This window comes from Megascapheus bottae, chromosome 14, assembly GCF_031878675.1.
Source record: "Megascapheus bottae isolate mThoBot1 chromosome 14, mThoBot2.hap1, whole genome shotgun sequence".
Taxonomy (NCBI): domain Eukaryota; kingdom Metazoa; phylum Chordata; class Mammalia; order Rodentia; family Geomyidae; genus Megascapheus; species Megascapheus bottae.
The window spans coordinates 25,069,198-25,085,657 of record NC_143522.1 but is presented as its reverse complement, the minus strand read 5'-3'; the positions used below and the strand labels follow the sequence as shown (position 1 = coordinate 25,085,657).

The 16,460-nt window shown below is 40.4% G+C and overlaps 1 protein-coding gene across 3 annotated transcripts in view; it reads left to right on the top strand.

Moving 5' to 3' along the window:
* The window catches only part of Btbd7 (BTB domain containing 7), a 70,879-nt gene that overhangs the window by 40,992 nt on the left and 13,427 nt on the right, over window positions 1-16,460 (top strand). For all 3 annotated transcript variants that reach the window (XM_090344743.1, XM_090344745.1, XM_090344742.1), the window contains 5 exons: window positions 1,445-1,653; window positions 3,880-3,955; window positions 7,260-7,420; window positions 11,635-11,778; window positions 15,166-15,355. In XM_090344743.1, coding sequence (XP_090200869.1) covers window positions 1,445-1,653; window positions 3,880-3,955; window positions 7,260-7,420; window positions 11,635-11,778; window positions 15,166-15,355 — 780 coding nt within the window. The remainder of the gene's footprint in view (window positions 1-1,444; window positions 1,654-3,879; window positions 3,956-7,259; window positions 7,421-11,634; window positions 11,779-15,165; window positions 15,356-16,460) is intronic.

Sequence of the window (16,460 nt, the reverse complement as noted above, 5' to 3'; positions counted from 1 at the left end):
TATTCAACACATTTTTTATTTAGTGCCTTTCATGTACAAGGTGTTAATGACATGCCAAAGACAGCAGTTCCTGTCTTATGATAACAGACTAACAGCAGCATCCTGAGTATTGGTTTAAAAAAAAAACTGCAGAAATGAAGATACACAAATATCTGTATTGCAGGGCACAGTGACTCACGCCTGTAATCTTAGCTACTCAGAAGGCTGAGATCTGAGGATGGTGGTTCAAAGTTAGCCTGGGCACAAAAGACCATGAGACTCTTGTCTCCAATTAACCACCAGAAAATCAAAAGTGGCACTTAGCTCAAGAGGTAGGACGGTACCTTTGAGCTGAAGAGCTCAGGGATAGTGCCAGGTCCAGAGTGCAAGCACCATGACCCACAAAAATAATCTGTATTTCTCCTCATCAACAGAAGGAAGCATTGCTTCATGTAGGTGTCATATTGGCTACTAACCATCTCCTGTCACCTCTTCATGGACGCACTCTTTTCTCCTAACCTTCCATGGCTTCACAAATTTTGAACTTTGGAAGTCTCTTGATTTTATTGATATCCTTTTGTTAGGCTATAAAGTTCCAAATTGATCAGAAAGCAATCTGTGAAGTAGCCATATTTTAATTTGTCATGATGACATTTAAATGTTTCCTTTTTAAAATATTACCAGGAATATTTTTAATTTATAATAGTCTTAGTGAAGAATTTCTGCCCAACTTTACCCAATTTTCTTTCTATAGTCTTTATCATTTGGATTTTACTTTTTTTTTTATCTTTATATTTGAAATGATCTGTCTTAAAGAGAAGAGCTGTCCACAGATTTTCTTTAAGTTCTTGAAATGCCATAGGTGTCCTCTCTAGGATCTTTTTCATTTAAACCACTTATTTCTTTTTCAGTTGGCCAGAATTAAGTCCAGATGTCAAACATGAAAATTTTATTTTCCAGTTTTTGGAAAGATTAAACTATTAATGCAAGTTGTTATGTGTTTTGTTGTTGTTGTTGTTTTTGTTTTTTTAGAATGATAGATGAACCTTCATAAACAGCAGCCAAATTGTCTTTTTCTCAGATGGTTACTCTGTAAGTCAGGTATCATCTGTGGCCTTCTGCTGGTCAGCTTCCACAGCCTATCGTGTTTACTTCTCTTCCTCCCTTTGGTTCAGTGTTTTCTACTATACTGCCTTACTCAGAGTATTGAATATTTATTTAAACATAAATATTTATTTTCTTAAGGAATGGGAAAGATTCTCTGTATTATTCTGTAGATCCATCTCTGCAAGAGATCCAGTTTCCTGTGGATGTCATAATCTAGCGCTATCCTATCCTACCACATCTTGGTGACTTCCATGACTTCTTCTTTACGATTACAGCTTTTACACATAATGCCAGCACAGTGATGTTCAATACATAATATTTATGATTAATCTCAAGAAGTATTTGCCCTCTCTTTTAGGCTGTGAGGATATCATTGCTGAGAGCATCTCATTAGATACCTTAATTGCCATCCTCAAGTGGAGCTCGCATCCATATGGCTCCAAGTGGGTGCACCGGCAAGCTTTGCATTTCCTCTGTGAGGAATTGTCCCAGGTCATGACTTCGGATATTTTTTATGAACTCAGCAAAGACCATCTGCTTACTGCTATCCAGTCTGACTACCTACAGGTAATCATTTATACACCTCTTAAAATTCATTGTCATTGATATTTGTACCAAAAAAAAAAATCTGTTCTCCATGACTTTTCTGTCTAGAGTAGGATAAGGAAAAGAAAATAGGCTTTGATAACCACCCAGGCACATTCTCTTCATATTTGTACAAAAGCCTTCTGACTCATTGACCCATTGTGCACACTGCTTTCATGACTCACTGTTGTGAACAAGCCCAGGACCTAACCAATACACCAAGGAGAGGTTGAGGCTAGACAAGATCAGAAACAGTGATATTCTTGGCTTCTGTTCATGTGCACTCACTTTAGTAGTTTCTTTTAGTTGAATATCAGTTATATAGACTGTAGATAGTAGCTTAAAACAGCACAAAGTAAAAATATTCTATTTCTGACCTGCTTAACCTATTATTTAAGAAAATCATGTTTTGTTTCTGTTCTGTCAGAGTACAGTGACATTTTCAAGGATCTTTATAGGAGAGGATTTTATTTTTCTTTGAAGCAGGAATTCCTTATGTAGTTCAGTCTAGCCTTAGACTTGAACTGCTCAGCCCAGCCTCATTTGAAACACAGACCTCCCAGATTCAGCATCCCAAATAGCTAGAATTATAGGTGTGAGCCACCAGCCCACTGCTTCAGATTTAATAAATGCTGTGTACTTGATTTATATGCAAATCTAATTTGGTAATTTTAAACTAATAATAGATTTTTTTTTTTTTGCCAGTCCTGGGTCTTGAACTCAGGGCCTGGGCATTGTCCTTGGGCTTTCTCAAGGCTAGAGCTCTACCACTTGAGCCATAGTACCACTTCTAGCTTTTACTATGTATGTGGTACCAAGGAATTGAACCTGAGTCTTTGTGCATGCTAGGCAAGCACACTACCACTTAGGCCAAACTCTTGGCCCTAATAATAGATTTTAGATATTTGGAAAAAAAATATTTTCAGAGCTGGCACAGGTGGTTCACGCCTGTAATCCTAGCTACTCAGGAGGCTGAGATCAAGTTAAATTTTTGTTTTTGTAGTAGCTGTCTGAATTTTAGTAGCTGTATGAATGTATAGTAGTTTTAATGCAATGGAACCACAATCTGTTGAGCTACATCCTATGTCTTTGTTTGCTAGATAAATTATAAAAATGTAAACATCTCTATCAGAAAATGAAATGAAAAATTAGGGCCAGGAGCATGGCCTAATGGTAGTGTGCTCCATTTGCATGCACAAAGCCCTTGGTTTGATTCCTCAGAACAACATACACAGAAAAAGCTGGAAGTGGCACTGTGGCTGAAGTGGCAGAGTACAAAAAAATTGTTCAAGAACAGTACCCAGGCCCTGATTCCAAACCCCAGGACTGATAAAAAAACTAAATAATAATAATAATTGAAAAATGAAATGAAAAATTAAACTCAGATCTGTGTTTTTTTCTTCGACATTGCTTTGATTGACATACAAATGTCACACTTGGGCTTGATTTGTGGGGAAATTTTGCTCATTAATCTTGTTTTGCTGTCCTGTCAAGACTAGTTGTTTGTGGGAGTTAGTTAATTACCTTTGGAATAATAAACACAGAAATAAGGAGCCCATTGCCATTTCACAGATTATACTTGAAGGGTCCGTTCCAACCTGCAAAATGCCTAGTGGAGATTTCATTCTCTTTTGCTATAAATTACCATGTTTGCTTTTCCCATTTTGCTAGATAGTCACTTGTAGCATTGTGGGTTTTTTTTTGTTTGTTTGTTTGTTTGTTTGTTTTTTGCCAGTCCTGGGCTTGAGCTCAGGGCCTGAGCACTGTCCTTGGACTTTCTCAAGGCTAGAGCTCTACCACTTGAGCTTCAGCACCACTTCCGGCTTTTTTCTATATGTGGTACCAAGGAATCGAACCTGGGTCTTCATGCATGCTAGGCAAGCACTTTAACCACTAGGCCAAACTCCCGGCCCCTAGCATTGTGTTTTTTGTCTACATCTTGTCCCCAGGAAAGATGTTAAGGTGACTATAGAAAATCCATTTACTAAGATAAAATATATTTAAGAATAGGAGACCACAGAATTAACTTCTGTACATTTGTTATTAATGAACCAGAAATAGAATTATACAATTTCAGATAGCCAGTGTAAAGAGGAAGACATGGTAAGTTATCATGTGTATTTATATTTAAGCTAGAAAAAAGTCATTAACAATATTAGTCATTTATCTAGTTTCACTATAATAAACATAAACCATCTTTTATTATAGGCAAGTGAGCAAGATATCCTTAAATACCTGATTAAATGGGGAGAGCATCAGTTGATGAAAAGAATAGCGGACAGAGGTAAGTTAAGACACTAGATTTTGCCAGTCAGCTTGCATGTGTTTCTAGAGGTTTTATATCCCAAAGCGTACCTTAAAGCATACTGTATGCCAGTCTTACAAATACACAATACCAACCTGGCCATTGGTATTAGCCTGTCACTGGTAGCTCATACCTGTATTCATTGCTGTTCCAGATGCTGTGATCTGAGAATCAGTATTTAAAGCCAGTTAGGGTAGAAAACTCCAACAGACTCTCTAATGAACCAGTTATAAAACCGCACTGGAGGCATGTCTCAGTCATGAGCAAAAGAGTCAAACAGGAAGTACAAAGCCCTATGTTGAAGTCCCTGTACCCATACCTAAAAGTATTTATATTTTATACTATATCTTATATTTTTACATATTTCATATTTATATATACAAACAGTATTGAACACTATTAATTGGTGAAAATACAAGTTTTTATAGTCAATAAAGTGGACAGATAATAAATATATCAGAAAACTTTATTTCACAATTTTTTTTTCCACTCCTTGGGCTTGAACTCAGGGTCTGGACACTGTCCTTAAAACACTTTCTTTTCTTTTTTTGTCTGTTGTGTGGCTTGAACTCTGGGCCTGGGCGCTGTCTCTGAGCTCTTCAGGTCAAGGCTAGTGCCCTACCCCTGGGCCTGGGGATTGTCTATGAGCTCTTCAGCTCACGCTACCCCTGGAGTCACCATGCCTCTTCCAGTTTTCTTGTGGTTAATTGGAGATAAGAATCATGGACATTAGTGCTCTGGACTTTATTGTTCTGCTTGGGTTGGCTTTGAACTGTGATCTTCAGATCTCAACTTCCTGAATAGCTAGGATTACAGGCATGAGCCACAGTTCCACTTCTGACTTTTTTTGTGTATGTGGTACCAAGTAATGGAGCCCAAGGCTTTGTGCGTGCTAGGTGAGCACTCTGCCACTAGGCTACGCCCCCTGTCCTTTATTTCACTTTTTTTTGGCCAGTCCCGTGGTTTGTACTCAGGGCCTGAGCACTGTCCTTGGGCTTTCTCAAGGCTAGAGCTCTGCCACTTGAGCCACAGCACCACTTCTGGCTTTTTTCTATGTATGTAATACCAAGGAATTGAACCCTGGTCTTTATGCATGCTAGGCAAGCACTCTACAACTAGGCCAAATTCCTGACCCTATTTCACAGTTTTAAAAAGTTGTAATGATTAAGGTAATCTAAAAAACATATTGTTAATAAAAGGTTTCCAGGGTTAGTATTGATGATTGCACAACAATATGAATGTATGAAAAAACCCTAGATTTTCATATTTTAAAATTGTCAGAGCCAGGCTCCAGCAGCTTGCACCTGTAAACCTAGCTTCTAAGGCAGAGCTCTGAGGATCATGGTTCAAAGCCAACCCGGGCATGAAAGTTTATGAGACACTTAACTTCAATTAACCACCAGAAAACCAGAAGTGGTGCTATGGCTCAAAGTGATAGAGTACTATGCCGGGAGTTTGGCCTAGTGGTTAAAGTGCTTGCCTACCATGCACAAAGACCTGGGTTCGATTCCTTGGTACCACATACATGGAAAAAAAAAGCCGGAAGTGGTACTGAGGCTCAAGTGGTAGAGCTCTAACCTTGAGAAAGTCCAAGGACAGTGGTCAGGCCCTGAGCTCAAGCCCAGGACTGGCAAAAAAAAAAAAGTGATAGAGTACTAGCCTTAAGCTGAAGAGTTCAGGAACATTGCCCAGGCCCAGTGTTCAAGCCCTACAACTGACAAAAAACATATATAAGAATGACTGGTTGCCAGTGGTACACATCCTATCATCCTGGCTACTCAGAAGGCTGAGATCTGAGAACTATGATTCAGAGCCAACCCAGGCAGACATACCCAAGACACTCTCTTACCTCCAGTTAGCATGGTAAGACACTTTTCATGAGTGGAAACTGAGTTCAGGCCCCAGTACTGACTTAAACATTAAGGTCAAAATGACAAGATGATGAATTTTATACTATGTAAATTTTACATCAGTTAGAAAATGAGGGGCTAGGCATAAAACTTGGTGGTTGTGGCTTATTTTTAAATGTTATGAGGGTTGAGGATGTAGGTCATTGGTAGAACATTTACCTAGAATTTGAGATTATTAGTTCAATTCCTAGCTCAACAAAACAAAATTTTTTTAAAAAGCTAATGCTGGGCCAGAAGTTTGGCCTATTGGCAGAGTGCTTGTTTAGCATGCACAAAGATCCAGGTATGACTCCTCGGTACCACATAGAGTTCCAAGACTACCCGCCCCTGCAGGTGTCCATCATCCCCTTCCTGTTCTAGCGCCCCAACCCCTGCCCTCCTGCATCCCAAATAAAACTGCCTGCTCACCCAAGAAAAAGTGAATGCTGCCCAGCACGGTGGTTCACGCCTGTAATCCAGCCTACTCCCCAGGCTGAAATCTGAGGATCACAGTTCAAAGCCAGACAGGGCACTAAAGTCTGTGAGACTCTTATCTTCCAAATAACCTCTTAAAACAGGAAGTGGGGCTGTGGTTCAAGGGGTGGGGCAGTAGCCTTGAGCTAAAGAGCGCAGGAACAGCGGTAGGCCCAGAGTTCAAGCCCCATAACCTACCAAAAAACAAAAAGGAAAGAAAACTGAAAATGGCTCTGCGGCTCAGGGGGTAAGGGCGAGATCCTTAAGGTAAGAGCTCAGAGACAAAGCCCAGGCCCAGAGTTCAAGCCCCACAATGACAAAAGGGGTGGGGGTGAGGCAAGTGCCAGGTAGGTGGCTCATGCCTGTAATTCTTACTACTGTAGAGGCTGAGATCTAAGGACCAAGGTTCAAAGCCAGGACCTGAGACTCTTATCTCCAATTAACCTCTAGAAAAAGGGGAAGTGGGGCTTGGCTCAAGGGTAGGGTGGTAACCTTGAGCCGAAGAGCTCAGGGACGATGCCCAGGCCCAGGGGTAGGGTGATAGCTTTGAGCTATAGAGCTCAGGGACAGCACCCAGGCTAAGTTCAAGCCCATGACCCACAAAAAAAGAAAGAAGGAAAGAAGGAAGGAAGGAGGGAAAGAAAGAAAGAAAGAAAGAAAGAAAGAAAGAAAGAAAGAAAGAAAGAAAGAAAGAAAGGAAATTAACTTCTAGAAAACAAAGTAGCCCTGTGGCTCAAGGGATAGGGGAGCTCAGGGACAACGCCCAGGCCCAGAGTTAAAGTGCCATGACTGACCAAAAACCCTGTGAAAGTAGATATACTGGCATACATAGAGTAGTACTGACAGTATATAAAGAGAGAACAAAGTCTGTCTCTTGAAATTCAGATTTGGTTGGATACCTTTAATTTTCTGTCTCATAGAACCAAACTTACTGAGTGGCACTGCACATAGTGTGAACAAAAGAGGTGTGAAAAGACGAGACCTGGACATGGAAGAACTTCGGGAGATTCTTTCTTCTCTCTTACCTTTTGTACGGATTGAACACATCTTACCTATAAACAGCGAAGTATTAAGTGATGCAGTAAGTGGCTTCTTTCATTTACCCCTTCCATGAGAAAGCAGAACGCCGGGCCTTTCTTCTTTCAGTCATTGCAAAGAATTTCTCCTTCTAAGAAAGTATTGTGAAACTGCAAATTTCATGAAGACAGAAATGAGTGTCTGTTTTGTACAGTGTTGTGGCCTCAGTGTCTTCACATAGTACAAGTAAATATTTGATAGGTGAGTTGATTTGGTAAATAGGTCTTACAAGAGTATAGTTCTAGGCAGGCACTGATGGCTTACACCAGGAGGCTAAGATTTGAAGATCACGGTTCAAAGCCAGCCTGGACACATAAGTCTTGTGAGAATCTTATCTCCCATTAACCACTAGAAAACCACAAATAGTGCTGTGGCTCAAGTGATAGCCTTGAGCTAAATTGCTCAGAGACAGCACCCAGACCGAGTTCAAGAGTTCAAGCCCCATGACCTGACCAACAAAAAAAGAAAAGGAAAGAAAGGAAAGAAAGAAAGAAGTGGGGGGGAGGGGGAGATACAGGTAGCTCCTGCCCTTATCATCCTAGCTACTTGGAGTCTGAGATCTGAGGAGTGGCTCAAAGTGGTTGAGTGGTAGCCTTGAGTTGAAGAGCTCAGGACAGTGCTCAGGCCTGAGAAAAAGCTCCGTGACTGAAGGGGGGTAAGGGGAGGGAGGGAATGAGAGAGATCGGCCTTCTGTCTATATTTCAGGCCTATTTCAAAGTTAATGGCACTGATTTTAAATAATTTTTTTAAAGTTTTTGACTGTGTGTATGTCTGTGTGTTTTCTGATTCTAGGCTTGAACTCAGGCTTGGGCACTCTCCCTAAGCTTTTGTGCTTAAAACTAGTGTTTTGCCACTTGAACTACAGCCCTACTTCCAGTTTATTGGGGGTTAATTGGAGTCTCACAGACCTGGGCTGAGAGTTTGGCCTAGTGGTAGAGTTCCTGTGTAGCATGCACAAAGCCCTGGGTTCAATTCCTTCAGTACCACATACACAGAAAAGGCCAGAAGTGGTGCTGTGGCTCAGGAGGTAGAGCGCTAGCCTTGAGAAAGCTCAAGGATGGTGCTCCAGCCCTAAGTTCAAGCCCCAGGACTGGCCAAAAAAAAAAAGGCAGGGACTCAGTTAATTGATCACCTATTCAGATGCTTGGTATTCATCAGGAGAGAGACAGACAAAGACAGAGACAATCTCTCATAGACCTTTCTTGCCTGGGCTGGCTTCAAACCAGTCCTCAAATCTCAACCTCCTGAGTAACTAGGATCATAGCCATGAGCCACTGGTATATACATTCAATGTTTTGTTTTTTAACAAGTAGATTAATGGATGGGAAAATATTAGTCCCTCATAAGTCAGTTTATGAACTTACTGTAATCCTTGTAAACAGATTTTTTTAACATAGGAGTGGTAGGTAATTATGGGATACAATTTGGTGTTTCAGTACATGGACACTTCATCAAACCTTGAAATTAGCTTATCAATCACTTTATTGATCATTTCTTTGTGTTGAGAATTTTCAAAATCCTCTTCTTTGAACTGTGCACTGTTATCTGTAGCCACATTATTGTGGAAAGAATTTTTTAGAACTTACTTCTACTAATTTGTCTAATTCAAGCCCATATGGCCTCTGTACCTGTGTCTTCTGTACCAGCTATGCTACTCTCCACTTTTTCGGGACAGTACTAGAGTTTGAACTCAGGGCTTTGTACTTGTCAGGATGTTGCTCACTCACTTGAGCCACAGCTCCAGCTCTTTTTTATTTATTTATTTTTTCCTTTTCTTTTTCCTGGTAATTTTCTAGATAGGGTTTCATAAACTTCTTTCCTGGCTGGCCTCAAACAGATTCTTCTGCTCTCAGACTTCTGAGTAGCTATAATTACAGACTTAAGCTACCAGTACTCAGTTGATTAGATCAACTCTTATCTTTCCACTTCTTTGTATACTTTTCCATTTTTTTTTCCAGAGGTGTTTCGTGTCTTTATAGAGATTTTTAGCTTCATTGATTAAATTTATATTTTTACAGACAGTTGTGTAAATGTGGTTATTCTCTTGGCTTTATTTTATCATGTAGCTCACTATTAGTATTTAGAAATGCTGTTATTGATTTTTGTATCCTGCTGAATTATTAGATCTAATAATTTTTTCATGGTGTCCTTCAGATTTTATATATATATATATATATATACACATATATATATATATATGCTGTACATATTAGCAGAAACTTTTTTTTTTGTCGTGGCACTTGAACTCTGGGACTGAGTAGTGTTCCTAAACTCTTCAGCTCAAGGCTACCACTCACCACTATCAGTTTTTTGATAGTTAATTGGAGATAAGAGTCTCACATACTTTTGTACCTGGGCTAGCTTTGAACCACAGTCCTCAGATCTCAGCCTTCTGAGTAGCTAGGATTACAGGCGTGAGCCCCTGGCACTTGGCTCAAAGCAGAGACACTTCTTTCTTTTAAGCTTGGATACTTTTTTTTTTTTTTTGCCCAGGGTTTCATGCATGGTAGGCCAGCACTCTACCACTAGGCCACACCCCGGTGCCATGCTGTCATCTTTTTTTTTTTTTTAACCAGTCCTGGACTTGAGCTCAGGGCCTGAACTCTGTCCTTGGGCTTTCTCAAGGCTACAGCTCTACCACTTGAGCCTCAGCACCACTTTTGACCTTTTTCTATGTATGTGGTACTGAGGAATCAAACCCAGGTCTGTATGATAGTAGGCAAGTACTCTACCACTAGGTCAAACTCCCAGCCCCTGCTGTCATCTTTTAAAGGTCTCCAAAAAGACATAATGAAAAAGGGAAAGTTAGAATGTGTATGCCAGTACAGGAGTTTGAACTTAGAGTCCTAAGATCTCAGTCAGCTTTTTTACTCACAGCTAGTACTCTACCAGTTGAATCATGTGTGTACTTCTAGGTTTTACTGGTTAATTGGAGATAAGAATCTCACAGACTAGGCCAGGAGTTTGGCCTAGTGGTTAAAGTGCTTGCCTAGCATGCACGAAGACCCGTGTTCGATTCCTTGGTACCACATACATACAAAAAAGCCAGAAGTGGTGCTGAGGCTCAAGTGGTAGAGCTCTAGCCTTGAGAAAGTCCAAGGACAGTGCTCAGGCCCTGAGCTCAAGCCCAGGACTGGCAAAAAAAAAAAAGAATCTCACAGGCTTATTTTCATGGGCTGGCGCGGAACCTAGATCCTTTGATCTCAGCCTTCTTAGTATGCTAGGATTATGGGCATAAACTACCATCAGCTAGTGAGAAACTTCTAGAACATAACTGTATTTTAAATACTGATGTCTAATCTGTGATTATAGCATAACAGATAAGGCAAAATAGTCCAAGAAAAAGAAGTCTTATTAAAATAAGAAGCCTAATAAGCACAAATCAGGATTAATTCGGTAGTAGGGAGAGGTAAATTTAAATCTGTATTTGTTTGCACACAAACTCCTAGTTTATTGAATAATTAAGTACTAAGTGAAGGTTTTAAGAGCTAATTGTTCTTATTCTATCAACACCAACAAAGAAACAACTGAGCCACCACAAACAGTTAGGTGGACAGCACTCTACTTTCCAGAAAAGTCATATATGATCGCCTAAAGTAGAATAAGTCATTGATGATCTCTGTTAAATAAGGAGGTTGGGTTTGAACTAAACCACTGTGTAGTGTTCCAATGCTATAGGTTAGGCCAAGTCCATGTTTTGTCTTGGTTGGAGATGGGTGAAGGATGAGCAAAGGGGGAAAACGTTAAGTTTTCATTAAATGTTGTTAGTCCAACTTAACTGCATTTTAATTGGTGCCATTCTGGGAGTTTGTCCTACTGGTAGAGTGCCTGCCTAGCATTCAGGAAGACTGCGTAGCATGCATGAAGACCTGGGTTTGATTCCACATACCACATATATAGAAAAAAAGCTGGAAGTGGTGCTGTGGGTGTGGGTAGAGCTCTAACCTTGAGAAAGCCCAAGGGCAGTGTTCAGGTCCTGAGTTCAAGCCCCAGAAAGACCAGAAGGAGACCAGAGAGAGAGAGAGAGAAAGATAGGAAGTTATAGTACTTTCTTCTGATTACTTTGGATATTAGAAAGCATTTAAAATAACACTAGATTTCGTATAATATTTCTAATTTTATTTGGTAAATTTTATACATTTATAGGTATAAATATTTTGATTTTGGTATTATAATGTTGGATATATCTCTTGATCATCTAAAAATTTTTTTTTCAAGATGAAAAGAGGTCTGATTAGTACTCCTCCATCTGACATGCTCCCAACAACAGAAGGTGGAAAGTCAAATGCCTGGTTACGTCAGAAAAATGCTGGCATATATGTCCGTCCTCGTCTCTTTTCTCCTTATGTAGAAGAAGCAAAGGTAACAAAAATATCTAAAGAGGAAGTTATTGCAAACTATATGCATAAGGTGTTTATTTTGGCATTAAGTATTTGGAAATAACCAAAACATCCAGTAATAGGAAAAAATGAAATGGAATTCTAGTTGAACTACTCATCAGAATATTTTTCTGAAATGTCTGACTATATTATATATTTAAAGGCTGAGGTTACATAAAAATTCATTCTGGGGGCTGGGAGTTTGGCCTAGTGGTAGAGTGTTTGCCCAGGGTGCAGGAAGACCCAGGTTCGATTCATTGGTACCACATACATAGAAAAAGCTGTAAGTAGTGTTGTGGCTTAGTAGGGTTCTAGCCTTGAGAAAGCCCAAGGACAGGGCCCAGGCCCTGAGCTCAAGCCCAAGACTGTTAAAAAGAAATAAAATAAAAATAAAAAGAACGTGCTGTTAAAAAAATTCATTCTGAACTTTTCTCGTCTTAGGTTCTTTGCCAGTTATCTTGCAAGTTGTTACCATATTAAAATCATTATATTTTATAATCTTGAGAGTAGGAAAACATTCTGAAATCAAACTGCATTTATTTTATACTACTTCTAGAGCAAAGACACACATGATTTCTTGGAACAGAATTGTATTGAGGGTTTTTTTGTTTGATTTGTTTTTATGCTAGTCCTAGGGCTTAAACTCAAAGCACTAGCACTCTACCTCTTGAAACACAGTTCTACTTCCTGTTTCTGAGTAGTTAATTGAAGGTAACAGTCTCATGGACTTTCCTCTCCTGACTGGCTTTGAACTGTGATCTTCCAATCTCAGCTTCTTGAGTAGCTTGCATTACAAACATAAGCTACCAGCATTCACCTGCCTGGCTGTTGTTGAGGCTTTTTGGTGGTGGTGGTTGTTTTAAAATTTTCTTGTAAAAGTGATATATACATGGGTTACAAAAGTCAGGTATTGAGTACATTTCTTTTTTTCCCTCATTTTCTCCTGGTTTTTTCCCTCCCAATGCTCTTCCCCTGCCAGTTGTATGGTTCATTTTCAACAGTGTCTAGCGAATGCTACTGCCAGCTACATTTGTTCACACTTTGTTCCCCCATTTCTGTTTTCCTCCTTACCCTCACCAAAACCAATAAACTTCCATACAAGGCAAAAGGTATAGAATGTGGTTGAGTTTTAAAGCATACAACCTAAGAAAAATTGCAAGCCTCTAAATAAATAGCTGCCTTGTGGATACTGTAATATGAAGAACTTCGCAGGAAAATATGGCAATGTGAAAATGAAACACTGTAGTTTATTTGATGTATTCACGCAAAGGAACTTTAAGGTGGCCTTTGGAGCTAAATCCTTAATCACCATTAAGCTTTTTAAATAAATTAATAGATAAAATATATTTGGACATAGAATTTAATTGCCATAAAAGCTTTCTCATATGTATTCAAATTTTAGTTTAGGATGAATTAAAGGATTTGTAAGAAGTCTGTTTAATTGACAAGTTTATAATATATGTATTCTGGGTATTGAATGGTTGACATTTTAATTAGGTCTTGAGTGGGAAAAGACTGGGCTTGGTTTTTCTGATAAGTGCTTACATATCTGACCCCTTAAAAGGCCAACTTTTGATAAACCCCATCAGAGGCCCCAACAACTGTTACTCATACCTTTATTCCTAACTACTAAGAAGTCTGAGATCTGAGGATTGTGATTAAGAGCAGACAAATCTGTGAGATTCTTGTCTCCAAATAAACAGCAGAAAGTCAGAAATGGAGGTAATGGTGGTAGAACACCAGGGTTGAGTGAAAAATTCCTTGAGCGCCCAAAAGCCTTGATTCAAGTTCCCAGTACCAGTACCAAAAAAAAGAAAAAACAACAAAAACCTCCAGAGGAAACTTCATCAGAAGTCTTTATAGCTCTTTCCTCTATGCTGCAGAAGGCTAGGTATATACCAAATTTGATAATCTCCCCCCTAATGGAAAGTGGAAAGTGTTCGTATATTGCTTCATTTGGGCCATTGTATAATTTGGTGACATAGATGAATATAAAACTGATTTAATAAGGACTTCTTTCTAGGTTCATTAAATTTAATCTCAGTCTTTAATAGTTTATATTTTGAGCACATAGATACTTTGGGGGGGGGTGGCGGGTCATGGGGCTTGAACTCTGTGCCTGGGCACTGTGTCTGAGCTTTTCAGCTCAAACCTACCACCCTACCACCCCTGGGCCTAGGTGTTGTCCCTGAGCTCTTGAGCCACTGCCCCACTTCCCATTTTGTAGAGATTAATTGGAGATAAGAGTCTCAAGGGCAGGACACGGTGACCCACACCTATAATCCTAGCTATACTCTGGAGGCTGAGAGCTGATGATCACAGTTCAAAGCCAGCCAGAGCACTAAAGAATGTGATGGTCTTGTCTCCACTTAATTACTACAAGAAGGGAAGTAGGGAAGTGACTCAAGGGGTAGGGTGGTAGCCTTGAGCCGAAGAGCTCAAGGACAACACTCAGGCCCTGGAATAGGGCAGTAGCCTGGATCTAAAGAGCACAGGGACAGTTGCCCAAGCCCAGAGTTTAAGCCCCATGACCCACCAAAATAAAAAGTGTTGTTGCTTTAGTTATTTTTCCAATAGTGTCTCATGCTTTTCCCCCCTGTAGCCAACCTAAATCCTGATCTTCCTGTTTCTCCTGAGTAGGTAAAATTATAGGCACACACCACCATGCCCAGCTTGTTGGTTGAAATACTGTCTCGATAACTTTTTTGCCTAGGCCAGCCACAAACCATAGTCTTTCTGATGCCCACCTCCATAATAGCTGGGAGGTTTTTTTGTCTGGTTGGCTTTTATTTTATTTATTTATTTACTTACTTATTGTCATGGGCCTGGGTGCTGTCCCAGAGCTCTTCAGTTCAAGGCTACTACTCTACCCTTTGAACCACAGCCCCACTTCCCATTTTCTAGAGATTAATTGGAGGTAAGAGTCTCACAGGACTTTAGTGCTGGGCTGGCTTCAAACTGAGATCGGGTCTCCGTCTCCTGAATAGCTAAGATTATGGGTGTGAGCCACCACACCTGGCTATTTGTTTTTGTTTTTTTTTAAGTTGGGTCTCACTGTTTTCAACTAGACTGTCCTAGGTAGACCTTTTTCAATACTTGGATATAGACATGCACCACTGTTCTTGACTTCTTTCATTATTTTTTTGGTCCTGGGGCTTCAACTCAGGGCCTAGGCGCTCTCCCTGAGCTTCTGCACTTAAGGCTCGTGTTCTACCACTTGGAGATATAGTGCCACTTCCTCATCACTATTTTAAACTTCATAAATGAGAAATAAGAATGAATTCCCCTTTTATTAAATGTAGTGATTTTGTTGCTAGTATGGTTTAACACAAAGTTGACTAATTCTGTTTATGCTGAATTATTATTTTAGTCAGTCCTGGATGAGATGATGGTGGAGCAGACAGACCTTGTGCGACTGCGAATGGTTAGAATGTCCAATGTTCCAGACACTCTCTACATGGTCAGTAATGCTGTGCCACAGTGCTGCCACATGATCAGCCACCAGCAGATCAGCAGTAACCAGTCAAGCCCCCCTTCGGTTGTAGCCAATGAAATTCCAGGTAAGGCAGTGCTTTGGTCAGACATTACCGATAAACAATTGATACTACGGATTTTTGTAATGGCTGGCCTTTTTTTTTTTTTGTGGGTCATGGGGCCTGAACTCAGCCTGGGCACTGTCCCTGAGCTCTTCAAGCTCAAGGCCAGTAGCGTCCTACCCCTGGGCCTGGATGGTGTCCCTGAGCTCTTCAACTAAAGACTACCACCCTACCTTGAGCCAAGCCCCACTTAATTGGAGATAAGAGTCTCAGGTCCTTTTGTGCCCGGGCTGGTTTGAACTTTAATCCTCAGTTCTCAGCCTCCTGAATAGCTAAGATTACAGATGTGAGCAATTGCTGGCCTTTATAGCAGCTCTTTTTATACAATGCCTTATTCTCCTTAAAGAATACTTCTGAGGGGCTGGGAGTTTGGCCTAGTGGTAGAGTGCCTGCCTAGCATGCACGAAGACCCGGATTCAATTCCTTGGCACCACATACATGGAAAAAAAGCCGGAAGTGGTGCTGAGGCTCAAGTGGTAGAGCTCTAGCCTTGAGAAAGTCCAAGGACAGTGCTCAAGCCCTGAGCTCAAGCCCAGGACTGGCGCAAAAAAAAAAAAAAAAGAATACTTCTGAGCTAAGATTTTATTGATTGATTGATTGATTGATTGATTGCCAGTCCTGGGCCATTAACTCAGGGCCTGAGCACTGTCCTTGGGCTTTCTCAAGGGTAGAGCTTTACCACTTGTGCCACAAACACCACTTCTGGCTTTTTCTATGTATGTGGTACCAAGGAATTGAACCTGGGTCTTCATGCATGGTAGGCAAGCACTCTACCACTAGGCCAAAGTCCCAGCCCCAAGATTTGTATTTATATTGATGGCTTTTTAGAGAGAGAGAGAGAGAGAGAGTGTGTGTGTGTGTGTGTGTGTGTGTGTAGTATTACTTTATCCATCCAGACTGGTGTCAAACTCATGGGGTCATGTAATTCTGATTCTGGCTGCCAAGTAGCTTTGGACTACAGATAGGTACCATTGTGCCCACCTGACTAATAATTAGTAATGGTAAGCTTTTCAGCTTAGCCTAAATTTCTCAACCCTAGGACTGGATAATACTGAATATTAGGGGCGGT